The sequence below is a fragment of the Pelodiscus sinensis genome, chromosome 10 (genome assembly GCF_049634645.1).
Source record: "Pelodiscus sinensis isolate JC-2024 chromosome 10, ASM4963464v1, whole genome shotgun sequence".
Taxonomy (NCBI): domain Eukaryota; kingdom Metazoa; phylum Chordata; order Testudines; family Trionychidae; genus Pelodiscus; species Pelodiscus sinensis.
In genome coordinates this window covers 51419945-51442707 of record NC_134720.1, presented here as the reverse complement: position 1 = coordinate 51442707, position 22763 = coordinate 51419945, and the positions used below count along the sequence as shown (strand labels likewise).

General features: G+C 56.4%; 2 protein-coding genes across 2 annotated transcripts in view; one reads left to right on the top strand and one right to left on the bottom strand.

The window, feature by feature from the left end:
* The window catches only part of MASP1 (MBL associated serine protease 1), a 60262-nt gene extending 50853 nt beyond the window's left edge, over positions 1-9409 (top strand). Inside the window, exons 11-16 of the mRNA XM_075938224.1 lie at positions 1787-1921; positions 3743-3856; positions 4276-4461; positions 6076-6143; positions 7282-7381; positions 8889-9409. Of these exons, the coding sequence (XP_075794339.1) occupies positions 1787-1921; positions 3743-3856; positions 4276-4461; positions 6076-6143; positions 7282-7381; positions 8889-9079 (794 nt within the window). The 3' untranslated portion in view covers positions 9080-9409. The remainder of the gene's footprint in view (positions 1-1786; positions 1922-3742; positions 3857-4275; positions 4462-6075; positions 6144-7281; positions 7382-8888) is intronic.
* Positions 9410-14392: 4983 nt separating this feature from the next.
* Positions 14393-22407, bottom strand: RTP2 (receptor transporter protein 2). The gene is made up of 2 exons (XM_025189585.2): positions 22059-22407; positions 14393-18785 (listed from the first exon to the last, which is right to left on the bottom strand). The coding sequence occupies exons 1-2, from the start codon at positions 22217-22219 to the stop codon at positions 18245-18247; spliced, it is 702 nt and encodes a 233-aa protein (XP_025045370.2). The 5' UTR covers positions 22220-22407; the 3' UTR covers positions 14393-18244.
* Between the last annotated feature and the right edge of the window lie 356 nt (positions 22408-22763).

Below are 22763 nucleotides of genomic sequence, written 5' to 3'. Positions count from 1 at the left end.
ATCAGGGAAGTGCGTTAGTAGGATTCAACCTACTAGGTCTTCTCCTTGCTGAAAACAGCATATTGGGAAACACGCCCTCTGCATCGAAACCATCGGTGATGTGTTTGGGCAGAGAAGAACCATAGAGCCTTAGAACGGGAAGGGACCTCGCGAGGTCTTCGAGTCCAGTCCCCTGCCCTCAAAGCAGGACCAAGCCCCATCTAGGAAGCAGCAGAGAACTCATGAAACAACCACGTAACCCCCATGCAAACATCCCTCCGATAAAACAGAGGGACACGAGAGTGTCAACACTGGAGCCAACTAGAAGGCTGCCTTCAAAGTTTTCAGTGTTAGACACAACGTTCCCTCCAATGTTGTCACTTGTGTGCAGACTCATTTTTGTTCTGTGCACTAAGGCACGTGCGGATGTGCACCACCAGGACAAACCCCTGCTCCCGACTGTGGGTGCTCTGCTAATCAGCTGGGCAACGTTTGAATCTCTCCTGGGTGGCTGCCCAAGTGCTCAACTTGCAGGGAACTGGAGCTTTTCTTGTGATGCCAAACCATCCCCAGCTGGCATGTGCCGTGCCCACGCATCACCACTGTCCTAGCTAGTCCATCTTCCAAAGTGGCTAATTCCTTGAGGGCAGTCCTCTCCAACACAGTGCCAAGCCTACGATTCCAAACCTGCCTTCCTTTAAACAGACTAGCGGGCGGAGACCACGAACGGGGCACACGCCGGAGGTAGGGTCCGTGCTGCCCTGTACGTGCCAGGCTGCTCAAGAGCGTTTTTAAAAAGCCAGCTCCCAAAGCCCTGACTCCGTTTGGAGGGATTTCCAAAGTATCGAACCTGAGTGCACACGAAATCCAGACTCAAACCCAGGTGTGGGCCCTCGCTGCCTTTCTGTCCACACTCAAATCAGGCTGATTCAGAGCAGGGAGTGCTCAGGGCACAGGGCCCAGATCCTGCTGCAGGGGGAGGGCAGAACCCAAGTCCTGCTGTGACAAGTCCCTCGGAGCCCGGCTGGCAGTGCAGTGCAAGACAAACTTCCGGTGATCTAGGAACACAAGTCCCATTGACTTTCACTGTTATTTATGCTTCTCAATCACTTAGTCACCTCTGGAACTGGCCCCGCCTACGGCCGTCGGCTTCCTTAGCAACTTGCCTGCAGAATAAGTAGGGGTGTAAACAAACGCCCAGTTAAACAGAACGTTAAACATTCCGGTTAACTGGAGGTGGGGGCCTTTCCAGCCTGGCAGGCGCGGCCCAGACCCGCCGTGCCACGCCATGCCTCAGGGTGGGAGCTGTTCAGGCTGGGCCGCCGGTGAATCGGTTACCCGTTAACATCCCTGAGCCACAGAGCTGGGGACTTGTCCCAAAGTCCGGCTACAATTAAAAACCCCTCCAAAATCGAACGAATACAGACTGCAAAGTGAGTTGCTCCAGGAGCCGTTCTCTCTGGAGACCTGTGGTCCCCTGGCTTGGTCTCGGGTGAGAAAGGGCCCTGTTTAGCTCGGTGGTAACCTAGTAACTCCATCACACAGACTTAGGGAAATGACGTCGGATGGGGGGCGAATGGAGCATCACAGGACTTGGGGGCAATTAGAGACAACGTTGGGTTGATGGCTTATACTAACGTCTGATTAGGCCGAGCCCTGAGCTCCTGAGGAAACCTTCCCTCCAGTTTTACTCTAACTCGGAAAAACGCTCTGGGGATTTGCCTCCGGCTACTCTAGACAGCTTGGCCTCTCAGGCGGGTTTCGCCCGTGTCTCTCTTGCTCCTGATCTGACTCCCTGTGGTTTCAGTGTGTGGGAAGCCCAAGTTTTCCAGGAGTTTGCTGGCCCGGATTTCCAGCGGTCGCTACGCCCAGCGAGGCATATCTCCCTGGATCGCCATGCTGCAGAGAGGAGGTCAGCCCTTCTGCGGAGGCTCCCTGCTGGGTAAGACTCTTGCAGAGCTGGGGACTGGAGCAGCTGCGCTCTGGTCCAGCAGCAGGAGGAATTAGGAGGGCAAGGAGCCAGCCCGGGTCGACCGGCGAGCCGGAGGGCCCAGGGTGGAATGGAATCTGGTTTCACACAACGCTTCCCGCGTTTCCAGAGACCGTGGCGAGCTTTGTGGAGCCAGGAGTTAGACGCTGCACGGTCAGGGACTGGGGAAGCAGCCACTAAGTCCTATTCAGCCTGGGAGAGCGGAGTTTGTGTTACCGGGAGAAGGAAGCTCAGGGCAGACGCAAGGGTTCTCCCCGGAGATCTTCAGCCTGACCTTTAACTTCCAGCCGGGCAGGCAGCAGTGTGGACGTGGCAGGCTATCGGTCTGCCCCAAAGGCAGCTCTCACAGCCTCACGTCAGGGTGGTGATGGTCTTGAGTCCCCACGTAAGATAATGAACCCAGCACCGACTGGCCTGCTAGGCACAAGTACTGTCATAGACTCCCAGGGCTGGCGGAGACCTCAGGAGTCACCGAGTCCAGCCCCTGCCCAAAGCAGAACCAACCCAACTCAATCAGCCCAGCCAGGGCTTGGTCAAGCCGGGACTTAAACACCTCTAGGGATGGAGATTCCACCCCTCCCTCGGGAACCCAGCCCAGCGCTTCCCCACCCGCCTAGGGAAATCGTTTTTCCTACTAGCCCACCTACACCTCCCCAGTTTTCAGTGAGCCGGGCCCGGGTACTTCCTCCCATGCGCTGCCTGGGGATGGGCTATCCCGGAGTCAGGCTTTGCTTTCAGCCGTGCTGCCCGGAGCGATCCTGCCCAGGGACGCCTCGGAGGGGAATGAGCAGCCCCGAGCCTCATTAGCCTGCTGAGGAGCAGGGGTAGGACCAAGTCAGGGAGGCCCGGCCCCTGCTCAGATCTTGCAAGGCCCAGGCTTGCCGGGGGACGGACCCCTCTGTGCAGAAGTTGCTGCCACCCGCTCACCCAGCCTTGAGCTCATGTAGGGCTCCCACGACTACCTGGTGCCGCCCGTGGTTTCCTGGCAAAGACTCGGGGCACGCTCCCTCCCCGTGGGAAATGCCGCCAGGAGTGGGGTGGCTGGGTCGGGCGGGCGCTGCCGCAGGGCCGGGGGCAGAAGGAGAGAGCCTCATGCGGAGCAAGGATGACCCCGAGGTGGTGTTAGTGGCTCAGTGGCTCTTTGCCACCTGCCCACCCAAGGGTGGGTCTCAGGGCTTCTTTCCTGAAGGGCCCAGAGAGCAGGACATCCCTCAAGGTCCGTGGGCCTCGGGGGTCTCTCGCCTGCGCTCAGCACCCAGCCCCGCGGCTGTGGAGCAGTCCCTCCGAGCACGGGATGACAAGTGTTGTGAACCATCCCACGTGTGGGTCCTGGGCTGACGGGTGTTGTGAACCATCCCACATGTGGGTCCTGGGCTGACGGGTGTTGTGAACCATCCCACATGTGGGTCCTGGGCTGACGGGTGTTGTGAGCCATCCCACGTGTGGGTCCTGGGCTGACGGGTGTTGTGAGTCATCCCACGTGTGGGTCGTGGGTTGACGGGTGTTGTGAGCCATCCCACATGTGGGTTGTGGGCTGACGGGTATTGTGAGCCATCCCACATGTGGGTTGTGGGCTGACGGGTATTGTGAGCCATCCCACGTGTGGGTCATGGGCTGACGGGTGTTGTGAGCAATCCTACATGTGGGTCCTGAGCCGGATGGGTGTTGTGAACGATCTCACGTGTGGGTCTTGGGCTGACGGGTGTTGTGAGTGATCCCCTGCCCTGGAGCAGGGCTGGACTGGACAGCTGTGTTGACTCTTCTCTGTCCCAGGAACCAGGTGGATTGTCACTGCTGCTCACTGCCTCCATGAGGAGCTGGACCCGGAGAACCCCGTTTTACGCAGCTCAGACATTCTCAGTCCTTCCTCCTTCAGCATAACCCTGGGTACGTGGCCAGCAATGAACTCCCAGGATCCAGGGGCAGACACAGGCCCTTGACCACCGGGCCCTCCAGGCGGGCCGTGGCCCATGGCTTAGGTCATGGAAGGCTGGATGGGATCAGACCCTTTCTGCCATTCCCCTGCGCCATTGCTGTGCGTGTTCTTGCTTCCCACACGGGCTTCCCCTTCCCTCGAGGCTCTGACATTCCCGGTCGCTCCTCTCCGCCGAGCCGGGCTCCCTGCTGCGGCAGCACGGTGGGTCAGCTGTGCCGGGGGACCCAGCCGCTCTGCCAGGCACTAGGCCGTGTCCTGTGCTGGGCCACACGCTTCTCCAAGCCCCCGAACGCCTTTTGTGGGAAGTCACTGCCCGTTGGCGACGGCCTCCCATGGCTGCACCCACCTCCCTGGCCTCCTTCCTTCACAGGGAAACACCGGACCCTCAAGCAAGACGACACCGAGCAGCAACGGCGGCCAAAGACCATCGTGCTCCACCCCTCCTACCGGGCAGCCACCTTCGAGTACGACCTGGGCCTGGTGGAGCTGTCTGAGCAGGCCGTGCTGAACGACTACGTGATGCCCGTTTGCTTTCCCGATGGCTCGCACCACAAAGGCGAGGGCTGGCTCCTTCCCCTTCCCCGCCCAGGGCCGGTGCAGGGCCCGCTCAGAAACGGGCCACAAACGGGGCCACGGCGAGGGAGATCCGTGGGCTGATTTCGCTGCGTTGCCAATTGGCCGGTAGCTCCCGCTGCAAGTCGGCCATCAAGCCCTGCTAGACCCAAACCACGATGGATGGGGTAACCCAAAGACCTGGGCGAGGCGGAGACCCCAGGCCGGGGGAGAGGACACGGTCAGGGAGCTGCAAGGGGCTAGGAGCAAGAGGCCAGAGGGCAAAGTGGATCCAAAGGGCAGAGAGAGATTGACGACTCCCAGCCTAGCCGTGGTCAGTCCCTTGTAGGGCGATGGCGCGGTCTCCCCCAGATGTTCCTTCGTGTCCATTGCTGGGCAAAACCCCAGCAAACATGCCACAGGGACAATCTCAGGTCAGGCTCAGGATGGAGAAATGCCCGAGAGCTGCTCAGCTCTGACCCAGCTGACTCTTTGACCTTACTCACGCCCAGAGTGTTTTATAAGAGCGGCCAGAGCGGGACAGACCAAAGGCCCATCTAGCCCCGTGTCCTGTCTGCCCACAGTGGCCAGCACCAGGTGCCCAGAGGGAGTGAACACAACAGGGAATCAGCAAGTGATCCCTCTCCTGTCACCCATTCCCAGCCTCTGGCAAACAGAGGCCAGGGACACCATTCCTACCCATCCTGCCTAACAGCCATTGATGGACCCAACCTCCATGAATGGATCTAGCTCAGTGTTTCTTAAACTGTGTTCCGTGGCACACCGGTGTGCCACGAGGCAGTCGGAGGTGTGCCACGGAGAACAACAGAATTCAAAATGGCTGCCCTTAAAGGGGTAGGCGACCTTTTTTTTTCTCAATAACTTTCCCCCTGACCCTTCTCCCCTCCCCCCGACCTTTATTTATCTATTTATTTGCTCAACAAAAAATCCTTAGTGTTCCCCATAAAAAAAAAGTATTGTTTGGTGTGCCTCGGTCTTAAAAAGTTGAAGAAACACTGATCTAGCTCTTTTTTGTTAAAGTCCTGGCCTTCACATCCTCACGTCTTCCCTCTTGCTGGATCTCCTGGCTGCTGCGACTGACCTCCCTTGCCTCTCCACAAAGGGGATAAAGGACAGTGCCAAGGCCCCTCCTCTGCCCGCGATGGAGTCATGCTCACACTCTCGGCAGGCTTCCTCGCTGTGTGCGCGAGCCTCACGTCTCCCCAGGCAGCCGCCTCGCCAAGCCCCACATATGTCCAAGGCCACTTGCTTTGCTTGTGACCCGCCCAGCGCCTCATTCCTGGGGACTTCCAAGCTGGGAGCAGCGCCACAGGCCGCTAATCGAAGGGGCAATTGAGGGTGCAGCTGGCTGCATGAAGGGACTTTCTGTCCCTGCCTTTGACGCCTCTTGTCAAGCAAACCGGGCAGCTCGGATCCCAAACCAGCTTCCAGGGAGCGAACGGTTGCCTTGGTACAGGCCAGTTGGGGGAGGGGCTTAGACGGACGTTAAAACGGACCGATCCATTACGGTGCTCGGCAGGGTCTCGTTAATAGCAGAGTCCTCTCCCCACCCCTGCATGTCCCATTGCTAGCAGCCTCGTCTGTCTTCTGCTTTCAGATGGCATGGTCGTCGTCAGCGGATGGGGGAAGCAGTTCTTGCAAAGACTCCCCGAAGCCTTGATGGAGGTGATACTGGGCTTTTGTTAGTCACCTGCAAATAGCAGGGTCTGGGGGCCTGCGCCTCGGGGTGGAGACTGGGGTCCTGTCTCTGACCCAGGCGTCCTCTGCAACCTCAGGCGTGTCCGTTTCGCTGCTCCTGCCACTGGAACTTGGGGGCCCTGGGGCTGGCAGCCTTCTAGCTGCAGTGAGAGTTAGGCTTTGTGTCACGTGGGGAACGAAGCAGGAAACGCTGCCGTCGGGCCAGGCTGTTGGAGCGCTAGGGGTCCTGCCGGGTGCTTGGCCTGGAAACCTGCAGAGAACAGCCGGCGTGGGGATCCGTGCAGCTACCCCCGTGCCTGCTCACTGCTGCAGTCGCACGGCCCCCAGGAGGCGAGTAAACACGTCTCCTGGGAGGAGCCAACAGACACCTGTGCCCCCTTGAGCAATGAGCAAATAGAGGCACTTTGCTCAGCCACTTCACTTCTCGCGGGGCCGGCCAGGACACGTGCAGAACACACAAGGAGCTGGAGCATCTCCATCGCCGATCTCTCAGATACAGCCCCTCGGCCCAGCCCACTGTGGGTGTTACAGTCAAGTAGGGCACGTTGCTGCATAAAGTCTGGCCTGGTTGTCGTAGGTGTCGCTGTGCCAGTCCCAGGGTATTAGAGAGAGAGGGCGGGTAAGGTGCTTGGCAGAATTGCACTGCTCTTTTTTTGTTATTTCAAGAGATCACAGCCGTGGGTTTTTCAATGTTTTCTCAATTTCAGTATTCACAGGCGTGGGAGATCCCGGGGGTTGGGGTCAGGCGAAAGCGGGGGTCCAACAGCTGCTTTCTGCTGGTAGAAGTTCGGATTGAAAGAGGAGGGTTTACAAGCGTTACACAATTCAAACCGTGACCATCCGCTGTCAACGTTTTAGCCTCGACTCAAACGCTCACACGTCCTTGAGCAGCGTTTTTCGGCCTCGGGCTCTGTGCCAATTTCAGTTGCTTCCAGCAGAAATAGGTCCCTGTTGGTTTGAGTTGTGTGCGGTTGGTGTGTCGACCGTGGACAGCTCTTGCTCACAATCGGAGCCTTCCGCCCGATGGACAGCAGGCCCCGCGAGCCGGGGGGCGCCTGGTGACTGGTTTTCCTCGCTTGCAAACAAGAAACTGTTTTGATTGCAGATTGAGATCCCGCTCATGGACCATGCACTGTGCCGGGAAGCCTACGCGAGGCTGAAGAAAAAGGTGACAGATGATATGATCTGTGCTGGAGAGAAAGAAGGTACCGCTCCCTTCTAGCTAAGCCAGCTTTGGTGCTGACCTGTCTCACGCAGGAGCCCTTCAGTATGGTCTCGCCTGTTTCCCCTGGGCAGACGCTGTCCGTCTGGGGATACGTCTGTGCCCACAGGCTGTGCTGGAGCCTGCAAGGGGCTCTGTCCGGCAGATATGGGGCAGCCGCGATGACTTACCTACACCCGGACAGATCCCCCTGCTGACCCTGGGCCTTCCGGGCAGCCTTGTCGGGCCCTTGCACCTCCCAGGAGGTCAGGCCCACTCTTTGAAAAGCTCTGGCCTCATGCAACCAGAAATTGTTGGGCTGTCAGCAGGAATCCCCAGGTTAGCTCGCCTGGCCTGCGTCGGACCAGACATCAGACTGACCGGTCACCGTCTGGCCTTCCGCCCATGAACTCCATGGGAAGCTCTGTGGTGGGGATGGGTTTAGGGACAGGGGTTCACTCCATTCAGCTCCTGCAAGGCATTCAGAGGGGGATTTGGTATCTGGTTTGGTTCTGGACAGACAGATTCACCCATACGGTGCTAGGCCATTGCCCGGTAAAACACGGTCACGTCTTCCCCTTGAAACCAGCTGGAGCAGTTCACTCCGTCTTTCCTCCTGCGCTGGATGGCTTGGGGTTAGTGGGGTCGGACGGCAAGTGTGAAAAATCAGGGTGGCGTGGGGGGAATAGGCACCTATCTAAGACAAAGCCCTGACTGGCCGGCTGTCCCTATACAATGGGAACATCTGGTCACCCTGCTTTGCATGTACCATCAAACCGAGGTCGGGGCCATGTGTGGTCACAGATGGTTCTACGCCACTTTCCGCCTCCTAGGGTGCTAATTCTGGTGTCCTGGCCAAAGTTTAGTTTGGGCCCATGGGCAGTGGGGGAAGGCCCAGCTGGGAAAGGCAAGATGAAGCCCCGCCCCTTCTGCCTGAAGCCACACCCCTTCCCTTGAGACTATGCTCCTTAAACAACCAAACACCCCCTGCCCCGCCCAGCCAAGCCCCACCAACCCTAGCTGAGGGCCGGGACTGCCGTGTGGCATGGCCCCAGCCTTCCCCGGCTGGCGGGGAACTGTGTAGCACAGCCCCAGCCCAATGTAGGCAGTTTTAGGAAGGCAATGCCTTCCCTTGCCTGCATTACCCCCGCCCATGGTTGGGTCCTTCTGCCTCCCATTGTGTCTCCTGTAGCTTCCCTCCTGCATCCCAGCTCTCCAGCCCTGTCTGAGCCTTTTGAGCTCCAAGGAGGAACTGCCTCACTCTGGCCCAACAGCTTCCTTTTAACCAGCTTGCTGGGCCCTGATTGGTCGTGGCCTTTGTGCCACTCTAGCTTTCCTGGAGGACATCTCTATGGTTTGCCGGGCGGGATGTGGCAAGGCCCCACGCCTCCAGCAGGGGGCTTCAGGGCCTGGTCCACCTCGTCACAAGCAGTTTGCAAAGTCGGTGGAGTGTTTGGGTCCCTGGGGGTTACAAGACGCCACAGCCATGACCTCCCTTCTCTTCCCCACAGGAGGAAAAGATGCTTGTAGCGGAGATTCTGGGGGGCCCATGGTCACGTTGAACCACCAGAACAACCACTGGCAGCTGATCGGCACGGTGTCCTGGGGAGACGGGTGCGGGCAGAACGATCGGTATGGCGTGTATTCCAGCATGCTCAAGAGCGTGGCCTGGATTAAGCAGATCACCGGGGTGGAATATTGAATTCCCTGCGGTTCCCCCCCTTGGCCAATTCTGCGGGGAACGATTCTGCCCGTGGCACGTAAACGGGTCGTTCCAGTGTCTTCTGCCAAAAAGCCACCTCAGGGAGAGGCTTTGCCTGCCTCAGAGCGGACATTCCCTCTGGGCAGAGCGACAGGAAAGGCCTGGACTGGATTCCTGCACCCCCTTGAGCTGCTCTGAGCGCTGAGTCATCTCCACAGCTGATCCTGCAGGGATAAACCAATTGCCCTTGGTTTCCAGGCCTCAAGAGAAGGACAATTCTGCAATTCCGCGGTAACTGTGCGTTTGGCAGTAAAACGCCGGATAAACCCAGTGCCGTGCTAATCATTTAGACGGGAGGGAACGCTGCTGCAGTTTGGGGGTCCTTAAAAAAAAGCTGGGGGTGGGGTACGAACACGTCTCTGGTGTGAAACGCTGCAAAGGTCGCTTTTCTCCGTAAGCCAAATGATTAGTTTCAAGACCACTGAATATTTGTCAAGCGTTTCTAGGTAATTGGCAGCCAGTGCTACGCAAACAAAGGGCCCGACGCGGCAAAGACTTGGCTGCTCCATTCTGGGATGCTAATAGGAGCTTTCTAAGTAGTATGCCTGGGAGTATTTCCAGGATCAACCCGGAGAAAGGCTGTGTCTACACGGGGAAGGTTTGGCCAGGGAAGTGCTGTCGACTCGCAAAAGTCGGCAAAAGTGAAAAACGGTTTTTCTGCCTCCCATGGTCGACACTTCCTGGCTGCGGTGCTAGCTCTCTGTGGACGGAGCGAGCAAAGCATTGTGGGTAAGCATCCCACGGTGCAGTGTGGAGGGAAGGCAGAGCTGATCCCTGTGCTTCTTGGGATGCCCTCGTAGTTCTGGCAGCTCTCCCTAGGGAACCCATCCCAGCGCTTCCCCACCCGCCTAGGGAAATCGTTTTTCCTAATATCCAACCTGGACCTTCCCCACTGCAACTTGAGCCCATTGCTCCTCGTTCTGCCATCTGCCCCCACTGAGAACAGCCTCTCTCCAGCCTCTTTGGACCCCCCCTTCAGGGAGTTGCAGGCTGCTCTCAAGTCCCCCCTCACTCTTCTCTTCTGCAGACTAAACAAGCCCAAATCCCTCGGCCTCTCCTCGTAGGCCAGACCTGCGAAGTCGTGCGTTGAGGGCTCAGCTCTCTGCTGTAGAATGGGGCGTGGGCCGGGCGTTGGCCTCTGAGAGAGACCCTGGCGATACAACCCGACAGCTCTCCTCCCCACAGAGACAGGATGGGGCGGTTGAGGGATGTGGAGGGAGGGGAGGTGACGGGCAGTAGAAGGTCTTTGGGCCACCTCCCAGAAAAGAGCGCAGCCGGGAAGAACGGGGTGACCTCTTGTGGGGTGTGAGATCCCCGCTCGGACAAACGCACCCCGGGCCAGGTCAGGCTCCCCGGACAACACTCCTCTGGGTCTCCACTAGTGGGAGAAACGGGGCCGAAGCAGAACCCGGCTCTGAGTTGGGAGCCCAACGTCCCGGCCCTGACCCTGATCTCACGGGGGCTGGCTTTCCCCGGGGGTGAGCGAGAGCAGAGTCAGGCCCCAGATCGCCCCAAATCCCTGCAGCAAACGCTCCAGGGGGCCCTGAACGATGCTCAAAATCCACATCGGCACCCGAACCTTCCCATATTCCAGGCTGGGTGGTTTTGGCCTGCGGAGAGAACGCTGAGCCGCAAACGCCGGCTCTGAACACGGGCCTGGAGCCAGGGGCCAGCACATGGGGTGTTGATCCTCTCGAGCAAGAGGAGCCCGAATTTTCCTCAGCGCTGCACTGCGGGAGTTACTCTGGACACACCTCGGGCAGAGGAGAGCAGGGGAGAGCGATTCTGGCTCTTTTAGCCCCTCTCGGCACCGGCGCTGGACACGCTCTGGAAAGCAAACGGGAAACTCGTTCCTTTGCAAAGACCCAAATGGAAGCCTGGCTCCCGGAGCGTCCAGCCTCCCCGCCCTGCGGGCCGCAGGTTCTGCGTTGTGACAGCTACCAGGCGGCAAGCACCCAGCCGGAGCGGATCCAGCGCTGCTCCGAGAATTTCTCCCCCTCTCCTCTGCTAGCTCTGCGGTTCATTGCGGAGGCTGGGCAGACAGCCCTTCCGCCCTCGCCTCCCTCCGGGCAGGCGCCTCTGTGCTCTGATCACTGCCTGGGCGGGGGGGTTAGAAAATCGGGGGCCGATGAGAAAAGGAAAAGCCCCTTTGCTGACCCCGGCAGGCGCTTCTCGGGCTCTGGCTGCTGCATCCGAGGTGATGTGTGGTACCACTCGGGAGGTGCCCCCATGCCCTCCAACATTTGAATTGCTAAGTGGGGTGCCCCCTTCTTGCCCTTCCTGCCCCCCCAACTCAGCAAGCACTGGCTGCCACTGATGGAGGGGCCCAACCAGAGCGGGCAGCGGAGTGATCAGCACAGGTCCTCATCAATGCTGTAGAGCCAGACAGAGAAACTGAGTCACACCGCAGTCATGTGATCACTGCATTGAGCTCCATCCCCCCCTCACCTGCCTGCCCGGCCTCCCCCTGGTTTTGGCAGCCTGGCTCCCCCATGTCCTGCCCATCAGACAGGGGCAGCCTTGTGTGCTACATAGCGATAGGCCCAGAATAGCTGGGAGACCAGGCACAACGTTGGGAAGTACAGAGGGCACTTCCGATCCCATCCTGCCATGCACACACACACACACACACACACGCACACACATACACACACACATACACATATACACACAGATACACACACACACGCACACACACACACACACACACGCACACACACACACATATACACACATACACATATACACACAAACACACACACACGAGCTGTGCTTCAGCAGAAGAGCTAGATAAGAGCATGGATCTGCGGCACCTGCTGCTCTGGATCTTCACCCCCCTCCCAGGGCCAGAGATGGGTTCCCCTTCTTGCAGTGCTTCATGACCACTGTGTGACTCAGTTTCTCCATCTGCAAAATGGAGACAACAGAAGGAGGGTGGGGAAGCACTAGGATGGGTTACCCAGGGCGGGGGTGGAATCTCCATCCCTAGAGGTGTTTAAGTCCCAGCTTGACAAAGTCCTGGCTGGGACGATTGACTTGGGGTTGCTCCTGCTTTGAGCAGGAGGTTAGACTTGATGACTCCTGAGGTCTTTTCTGATTCTATAATTCTATCTTCCAGGAATGCTTGCCCTGTGCCCCAAAAATATCAAGGCCCAGAGAACTGCTCAGTAATATAACTTTTTAAAACTCTGATCTATTTCTCATAATGTAATAGGTAGCGGGTTTGAAGCAAACAAAAGGAAGTTTTTCTTCACACAGCGCACAGTCAACCTGTGGAACTCCTCGCCAGAGGATGGTGTGAAGACTAGGACATCAACAGGGTTCAAAAAAGAGCTAGATACGTTCACAGGCCCATCAATGACTATTAGCCAGGATGGGCAGGGACGGTGTCCCTAGCCTCTGTGTGTCAGGGGCTGGGAATGGATGTCAGGGGAGGGCAGACAGGACACCGGCCCAGATGGAGCTTTGATCTGACCCACTGTGGCCGTTCTTATGTCTCATAATGAGCCAGCCTTACCAGCCACAGGGACTGCAAGGAATCCCTGCTGCTTTCCTTTCACAACTCAATTATTGTGTAAACTCAGTCAAGGGAAAAGAACAGAGAATGCCTAACGGGGATTCCTGCGCAGAAGGAGGGGACGGGAGCTTTACTTCAAAGGAAACCAAATTCTTTTCCTGGGCCGCTTGCCAAAGGGAGCTGAGACTTAAAAGGGGGGTGGGAAGGACTTAGAGCCAGGCTCTGATCCCATGGACAGTCCGCGGGGCACAGACACTGCCCTAAACATGCCTCTCGACAGACCCATTAAGTGCGGCAGAAAGGCAGGTTAGGGCTCCGCTGCTGCGGCAGAGCTCAGAATGGTTATGATCTGGATTACAGATTGGGCTGGGAACTGTCCCAGCACAATACCAGAGCCGGGCCCAGTCCTGAAGCACTTGCCGTGTCAATGAAGAGTGTCCCAAAGCAGCGATTATCCCCCTTCCTTTTCCCCAGAGAGTAAGTGACATGGCCAAGGTCACCCTGAACATCGGTGGCAGAGACACAGCAACAAACAGGGTGTTTTTCAAAATCTCTTCTGATGGGGAGCAACATTTCCTCACCAAGCAAACGAGGCCCTGAGGTGACGCGGGTATGTCTCTCTAGCCTCCATCTCCGGAGTGTCACAGGATATGGTGGGATTAGCCGCTCAGGAGAGATTCAAGTGGCACCCAGCTGATTAGCAGAGCACCCACAGCTAGGTTTGTTTTGACTGGTGGTGCACATTCACAGGTGCCTCGGTGCACGTAACAAAATGTATTCCACACATGGATGGCAAAACTGCACACGAATGGATAAGATTAGAGGGAACACTGCTGGGGAGGTGCAGAGGGGCCACGGGCGCATAGGGCCCAGTAAGAGCTCTTAGTGTCATGTCATTCCTGTCTCCTCTGCACGTACATGAACCATGTGCACCTGTGTGTGGGGAGGAAGGGGTGTATTTGTGTGAGTGTGTGTACATATTTGTGCAGGCAAGCACTGCCAGGAGAGGTCAGTCCACACCCACAAACACAATGGTAAACACATTAATTTGTGCAAACAAGGAACACAACTGCTCCTCCCTAAAAAACCCAAGTCCCGGCTGCCAACGTGGGGCTGGATTCCAGTCCTGGCCACAGCGGAATAGCAAAAATTGTTGGCACCAGTGGCATTTCCCCGGGGTTACTTTGGTCCATTCTATTCCACGGGAGGCGTATTTTCAAAGCTCGACAGCTAAGAAACGGGGTAGACAAAGACAGGCATTGTGGGAAGCGCCTCACCGCTTTTTAGCAGCCAGAAAGTCACTTTGGCCTGTAAGACTGAACCACAAACGAAGCCAGCTTCGTTAAAATGCCCAGCTGCGTGCAGCGGGGTTTAGCAGAAAGCAAGCAGGATAATGAACGCTCAACCACAGCAGCTTTCTCGCAGCTAAACGAGTCCCGTTCAAACACCTTAGCTGGCTGCCAGGCAAAATACAGGTGAGATTTCAGCAGCCTTTAAATTAGGCCTGTGATATGTCTGACTAAATGCAGGCTTGGTTGTTTCAGGATGAATTCTATGCAACGTTCCAGAAAGTTCAGAGGGAGACTCTCTCTCTAGGAGTGTGTCTGCACAGCACCCTGACCTTGAAATTAGCAAATTGCGTAGCTTATTTTGAGGTGATTTCAAAATAGTTGATTTCAAAATTTGGCGCTGTCTGCAAGGTGCCAAATTTTGCAATACGGTGCTGTTTCAACAAATCCCTTAGCCCTCGTGGAATGGGGGTAACAGGGATGCCGGAATAGCGCACCCGTTATTTCGAAATATGTTTTGAAATAACAGGCGCGTTTAAAGACGCAGAATAATTACTTGGAGATACCCAGGAGTGGCCTGAGACCAGCTGCAGCAGCTGGCACCCCAGGCGGAACGCGCGATCGGTGCCCTCGCCTGCACGGCCGTCAATGACGTAATGTCATCAGGCACCATTGAAGGCGGCACCCTAGGCGATGGCCAAGTCGGCCTATAGTCACGGGCCATCCCTGGGGATACTGGAAGAATCCCGAAACAGCGCCGCTATCTAGACGCACCCAAACAGAGTTTTATACAACTGTAGCAGCCGATTGCTTTCCAAGCACCAACCATAGCAACAGCAAAATCCAGAGTGGATGTTACGGCAGTTCTCCCTTTGCAGGGGAAAAATCTCTGTTCGGGGTTAGGGTTTCTGTTTGTTTCGATGTTCTCAATTTCCTTTTGGCTTTGGCTGGCAGCATCCAAGGGACATCGGATGAGCTGAGAGAAGGAACATTCATTGCCTCCTACTCCAAGAGCACCAGCCCCGGGGGAGGTTGAACCAAGCCCGGCTTTTAGGGGTGAAATCGGCCCCTGAGTCAGCCACGGTCCTGGAAAGCGGATGGGTGGTTCAAAGTGCTCAGAGGAACAAAACCTTCCGGCTAAAGGGGCACGGCGCCATCTGCAGGCACAGGCCGAGTGCAGCACTTGGGTTGATGCTGTCTCTGGTCCAGGGCACAGCCCACTTCCTCCCCAGCCTCCCGTGGGATGGAGGTGATGGAAGTGGGGGCTTGTGAGGGGGAGGGAGGAAAGTCACCGCCAGGTGCTGTCCCCTCGCCCCCCAAGGACCTCTGCTTCCGGCAGTGCGCATGCTGGCTGGGGGTGGGGGCATGAAGCAGGCTGAGAAGCCAGCGAGGCTAACGCGGCGTTTCCTCACTCGGTGCAGACGCCAGTCCTGGGACAGGGGAGGCTCCCTAGGGGAGGAACCATTGAACTGAAGCACCAAAGTCATCCCAGGAACTAGACTGTGTGGGCGGAGGCCGGGCCACCCTTCAGTTCTCCAGGGACTAGACTCGAGACTCCCTGGCCAGCGTCACGCCGGTGCAATAACATGGCCTAGGCCGGCCGTTTTCAAACTTTTTTTCTCGTGACCCAGTTGAAGAAAATCGATGCCGCGCCCCACATCACGTGACCGGAGTGGGGGCTGCGGGGTGGGGCTGAGGGTGGAGCTTTGGGATGTCGGAGGAGGCTCCGGCTGGTGGGGGGGCTGGGACAGGAGGGGCTGACCTCAAGTGGGTCCCAGTCAGCAGTGAGGTGCGGGGGCTAAGGCAGCTTCCTGCCTCTCCTGGCACCGCAGACCAGCCGGCAGCAAGTTCTAGCCAATGGATGTACGGAGCTAGTGCTGGGGGCATGGCCGGTGCGCGGAGCCCTGTGCACTCCCCCCAGCCCTCAAGGAGCCGGCCTGCTGTGGCCACTTCTGGGGCACAGCGCAGTCGGCAGTGCCAGGACAAGCAGGGAGCTGCCTTAGCCCCCACACTGCTCACCTGTTCCCCCTGCAGCCCCAAGCACCAGTGCCCAACCTCCCACCCCCCAGTGCTGGGTTGCAACCCCTAGTTTCAAAACCACTGGGCGAGGAGGAAGGTTCTCAACTGTATCCGTCTCCAAAGAGCAGTCCCATACCGGGCGTGTCCCCAAAGTCACACCCCTCCAGCCATTTTTATAGCCAACGCCGGTACATACACGTCACCTGAAACCAGAGTTTATGCATCAGCGTTGCACCTGGTTTGTTCCCAGTACCATGGTGCACCCCTCTCTCTTTTGTTTTTCAGATCACATGCTTTCCAGGTGGCAAGGGGTGTGCAGGCATCCCTGCAGACCAAATCCAGGGTAAACAGGCTTGGCTGGGTAACTCCTTCTCTGTAGCTATGAGGAAATGGTCGTATGTCCCAATACTGAGAGTTTTCTCATCTACTTGGGCCAAAGTTAATTTCCTCTAGTGCGAAGTGTCATGGGCCATGTAGCATAAGTGAGAAGGATCGGAAGAAAGTTACAGGCCAACCTGGATTACACAACAGCTGCATTAATGCTTAATAACAGGCTTATTAAATGATTGGAAGATATATTGTCGGTAGGTTAAAATATCAGCATGCTAGGCAGCCTGCATTAGTCACCAGGAACAACCGGTTTCACGGGCAACCCAGAGAGTTGCTTCACTGTTAACCACAACATAACACATGTGGCTTTGTAACTAACCCAACCTTGCCTCATGGCCTTTCAAGCAACAGCAACTAATGTTGGTTTTTCCAGGTACTTGCTGAAGAGACACAACATTACTGACAGCACAATTCACTTCTTGCACACAAGGGGTGACAAACACGAGAGGTAACCAAATGCACGGCAGAGAAAGGGACACGCTTTATTTCTGGCAAAGTTACAGCCGCCGTTTGGGGGCACGTTTAGTCTGGAGAAGAGAGAGCCACGGGAGGACGTGATAATGCCAAAGGCAAGAGGACAGTGATCAATTATTCTCCATGCTCACGCGAGGGAGGACAATTCATGGGCTTCGTTTGTGGCAATTGTGATGTACTAAGGAAAACCTCTTGCATGCCTCTCCAGACGGACATTTCCATGGTTTTCTTCTGCATTCGCTCATCTCCTTTGGCTCATCTTTCCTCAAACAGTTGGGTTGTTACATCCCCATTGTCCCGTTTTCACGGTCACATACCTCACTGAGCATGAAGGTAACAGGCAGATCCAGAAGAATCAGTCGCAGCTAATAATGTCCGTTATCAATGTAGCACCTTTCTGGATTCATAGACCTAACGCAGTTGTTGTTGGGATGGGCCAAATTGTCCAGACAAATAATTTCCGCCTCTGTACCCAAATGGTTCGCGGGAGCTATTTGTGCCTCGTGGTGTGTGGTTGGTCACCAAAGTTGTTAGAGAAGAAACAGGTGACCCAGGAGCGGATGAGGAGAACAGAACTACTTGATTGCTCACATACGTTTACCTTGGACACTCAACACAACGTCTGAATGGCCACAAATTGGCACCAATTATACCCTTTTATCTACTTTTCCTAAAACCTTATTTAGTAATGTTAACTACCATACAATGAATATTAATAAGCAAATAATGAATACCGTTATAGCCACCCCTAATTACTATTTACAGTGTCTAATTAAATCAACACTTTTCTACACTACAAACCTTCTAAATCAGCAAGTTACAGAGATTACAAGAAATTTCACCCTGAAAATATTTTATACAGAGCCAATGAGGATAAACCAAAGACACAACAAAGTAAAACAGCTACATACTTCTCTGGTTTCCTAGCCTACAGGAATGAAGGGAAAGAGCATGTTTATACATCAGGAAGGATAATACTGGTTTTGGACAGACTCTTAATGTATCTTTCTAAACTACAGAAACAAAGAGAAAAAAGCATGTTTAAAGAGTAATGCAATGGCTGCATTATTCCAGACCCCTCCGAATTTTTACATATCCCAAAAGAAGCCATGTGGTATTGTTTCTGCTCCTTGATTGACCAACTGGACTTTTTCAAACAGGAGATCAACCCCTAGAGAAAAGCTAGGAAGGAAGGCTGTAGCTGTGACTGCCGTTCTCAGAGGCACTCATTCCCGCCAGAATTCGTGACGTCTGGGGGACTTCCAATCATGTTTTTGAATCCCCAGCAATTATCTAGGCAATGCAAACTCATCAAGCAGAGATAACCCGGCTAGCTGACTCTATTAACAATGATTCATGAATCAGGTGGGGGAAAGGAGATGATCCCCATTATGTGGCCAGCTCCATCATAGATTCTTAGAACCGGAAGGAACTTTGAGAGGTCATCAGATAAATAAAAATGAACATGAAAATAACGCAGAGAACACAACAAAACTCTGAACAGCAATTCGGGCCCTCGAGTAAATTGTTGGACGGGAGCTGACTTAGTGGCATTGTGTCTTTGGATGTCCCATGATGCACTGTGCCTTTGGGTTTTCTATGGTGCTTTGAGTGTGTAGGCGTCTGATGGATTCCCAACCTGCACGCCTCACAATGGTCGCTCCGATGCGGTCCATGGGGCCATCCTGATACGGTAACCTCAGCTAGCTGGCTGTGGTCCACGAACTCACCATAACATTTCTCCCTGATGCTGCTGACCAAGTGCGCCAATATCCTCCTGACGCTTTCCTCCTGGAAATGTGGCTTTTCTAAATTGCCCTCAGAACACTCATAACATTCTTGTCGAAAGACTCTCATCTTCACCCGACTTTTCCTCCTGTGCGGGTCCAGGTACATGTGGAAGAGGACCACCACTTGAGCGGATGACCAGGAATGGTGGCAGCGAGAGCACTGGAAGCTAAAAAGAGGAAGGAGATACAGCATGCATAAGGCCACCAGGCGTCCTGATATTACTGGGATCGGCCCGATATTGGGGGAGTTGTCTTATAAAGGCAACTATTACCTCCCAAAATTGCCTCCATAATTGGCAGCTCCAGCAGGTGCCTGGCTGGGGGAGCTGTTGCCTGCAGACCAGAGAAGTCCTCCTACCCCTCCTGCCTAAGCTCAGCATGGGATGGGTTGACCCCATTACAGCAACCAACCAGCAGCCCCTGCTACCAAACTCAAGGCTCAGTAAAAACATGGGGCCAACTTCAGATCTGGCCTAGGCAGGTGTCACACTCCCCAGGTTGCATCCGCCAGGCCTTATTTTTAATGCATTTCACTGTCATTACAGGTTCAGATATGTCCAAGGGACCCTTGTGAGCATCTGCCCTGGTGAACTGTACAACACGAGCCAGGGAGGGGCCCTACAATCATTCCTGGAGCAGAGCTTTTAGGGACCCTTCCCTGCGTGATCTCCAAATTGGCAGCGATGGAGAGTCCACCACCACCCTGGGCAAGTGGTCCCAATGGTCAATTATTCAGAGTGTTAAAGATGTCTCCATCTTATTTCCGGTCTGACCCGAGCTCCAGGCTCTCGCCATTGGATCATGCTGGGGCTTTCTCTTCCAGTGGCCTCCGTGGTAAATATTTGTTCCCTGTGTAAATAGTTTGTAAAGCTACGTAGGTGGAGATCTTGCAACTGTGCCACTGGCCGCTGTGGCTGCTAACCCTTTAATCATTCTTGGGGCTCTTCGCTAGCCCTCTCCAATCAGTGTCCCTCTTCTATGGTGGGCGGAGCTGTCCCTCCCCAGCCCCTGCATTTTTGGGGGCCCCAGAGTGGCCGTCCCAACCGTCCTATGGACAGGAGGGTGCCAGGGGATGATGAGTCTCTGGTGCAGGGCAACAGCAGGAGTCACCCTCTGCACTCACCACATTGGTGGTGGGAGCTGGAGTGGTCTGGCAGCCTGCTCCGCCTTGCTGCACTGCCCTTTGCCAGCCCGCTCCATCGCCCTCTCTCATCCCGCTGCACCCATCCCGCTCCGTCCCACCGTACCGCCCTCTCCCATCCTGCTCCGCCCCGTGCCCCACCTTCTCCCAGCCTGCTCTACCCCACCGCCCCGCCTTCCCCCAACCCGCTCCACTCCATCCTCTCCCATCCCGCTCCATCCCACCGCACCGCCCTCTCCCATCCCGCTCCATCCCACCCCACCACCCTCTCCCATCCCGCTCCATCCCACCACACCGCCCTCTCCCATCCTGCTCCGTCCCGCCGCACCGCCCTCTCCCATCCCGCTCCGTCCCACCGTACCGCCCTCTCCCATCCTGCTCCGCCCCGTGCCCCACCTTCTCCCAGCCTGCTCTACCCCACCGCCCCGCCTTCCCCCAACCCGCTCCACTCCATCCTCTCCCATCCCGCTCCATCCCACCGCACCACCCTCTCCCATCCCGCTCCATCCCACCCCACCACCCTCTCCCATCCCGCTCCATCCCACCACACCGCCCTCTCCCATCCTGCTCCGTCCCGCCGCACCGCCCTCTCCCATCCCGCTCCATCCCACCCCACCACCCTCTCCCATCCCGCTCCATCCCACCGCACCACCCTCTCCCATCCCGCTCCATCCCACCACACCGCCCTCTCCCATCCTGCTCCGCCCCGTGCCCCACCTTCTCCCAGCCTGCTCTACCCCACCGCCCCACCTTCCCCCAGCCCGCTCCGCTCCATCCTCTCCCATCCCGCTCCATCCCACCGCACCGCCCTCCCCCATCCCGCTCCATCCCACCACACCGCCCTCTCCTATCCCGCTCCATCCCACCACACCGCCCTCTCCTATCCTGCTCCGTCCCACCGCACCGCCCTCTCCCATCCCGCTCCGTCCCACCGCACCGCCCTCTCCCATCCCGCTCCGTCCCACCGCACCGCCCTCTCCCATCCCGCTCCTTCCCACCACACCGCCCTCTCCTATCCCGCTCCATCCCACCACACCGCCCTCTCCTATCCTGCTCCGTCCCACCGCACCGCCCTCTCCCATCCTGCTCCGTCCCACCGCACCGCCCTCTCCCATCCCGCTCCATCCCACCACACCGCCCTCTCCTATCCTGCTCCGTCCCACTGCACCGCCCTCCCCCATCCCGCTCCATCCCACCACACTGCCCTCTCCTATCCCGCTCCACACCACCCTCTCCCATCCTGCTCCACACCGCCCTCCCCCATCCCGCTCCATCCCACCGCACTGCCCTCTCCCAACCTGCTCCATCCCACCACATCACCCTCTCCCAACCTGCTCCATCCCACCGCACTGCCCTCTCCCATCCTGCTCCACACCGCCTTCTCCCATCCCTCTCCATCCCACCACACCACCCTCTCCCAACCTGCTCCATCCCACCACACCACCCTCTCCCAACCTGCTCCATCCCACCGCACTGCCCTCTCCCATCCTGCTCTGCACCACCCTCTCCCACTCCTTTCATTACAATGTATGCACTGCTGGGCATGCCGGCCTGTATCAATACACCGCAGCTTCTAAATAGCATGCGCGAGAGAGGCTACAGAACCCCAACCAAAAAGTAAACTGCTAACATGGCAGCCCCACTTGCAGAGATGGGGGTGGGGAGAAAAGGGGCGGGTGGTGGCTGGAAAAGAAAAGGAAGCAATTTTGAAAGCAGAGGTTGTGTTTAAAGCAGGGCTGGGGAACCTTTTGGGGTTGGAGGCTTCTGACCCACAGAAAAATGAGTCGAGGGTTGCACACAAGCGAGAAGCAAAGGGAAAAAAACACCTGATGTGACCCTCAACTGAGAAGCAGAAAGACACTTCCCATATTCCCCCGCACACCAGAGCCTCGGGGGGGCCAGGCTACTAGATTTTGTGTGCTCCAGCCCCACGATGAGGTGATGGGGGAGGGCAGGAGTACCAGTGCGAGATCACAATGCTGAGAGAGGAGTTCTAAACCTTGGCGGCTGGATCCAGGCAAGTCGGAGGCCACATCCGGCCCCTTAGCTTCTCCACCCCTTATTTAAAGGCATCATTAATTCCAAGACAGAATTAAAGCATTCATATATTTGCTTCTACGCCTACACACACACACACGCACACACACGCACAAACACACACACACACACACACACACACGCACACACACACGTGGCATGCGTCACTGAATGCAGATCGTTTGTTAATGACTAAGGAGGTGGTGGTATGTGTGAAGTCTTAAAGGAATTCCCAGCGGCCCTAACAACCGCTTCTCCTCACCTGGCGAATGCGTGTTCTTGCACCGACTGCACCCAACCCGGTTCCAGGACATTGTAATCCAGGTCCTGGTGCATCGTTAGGTCCCACTTGTCCTGTGGCTTCACCTCATCTATCTTCTCATAAAACATTTCTCTCCAAGAATCCATGGTCAGCGTCTGCATCTCGCCCGACGGCCGTGTGGACAGTCAGAGGGTACCAGATGGCAAATGGAGTTTCCAATGGATTATTTCCCCCTTGTGTCTCATCACCTGCTGGGTGGCAGGATGGGCACTGGAGTTCCTTGTCCTGCCACTTGTATTCACTGCTAGAGATACCGGACAAACAGCCAGCTACTGTGGGTGTGAGAAATGAAACTGAAAGGAGTTTTGTTTCCCAAGCCAATCTGCTTCCTGAGTTTCTGGGGGTTGTTGGGAACAATCCAACTATTCTGTGATTAGGACCCTTCCAAATTCACAGCCATGAAATATGTGGCATGGCCCATGAAATCTGTCTTTTGTGTGCTTTTAGCCTACGCTATGCAGATTCCACAGGGGGAGACCAGCCAGGCGGTCCTGACCTAACAGGGAGTTAGTTGTGGGGGGGGTTGCAAAGTTATTTTAGAGAGGGTCACAATATCGCCCCCTTCCTTCTGTGCTGTCTTCAGAGCTGGGTGGCCCAAAAGCAGCCGCTGCTGGCCAGGCACCCTGCCAGCAGCTGCACAGAGGT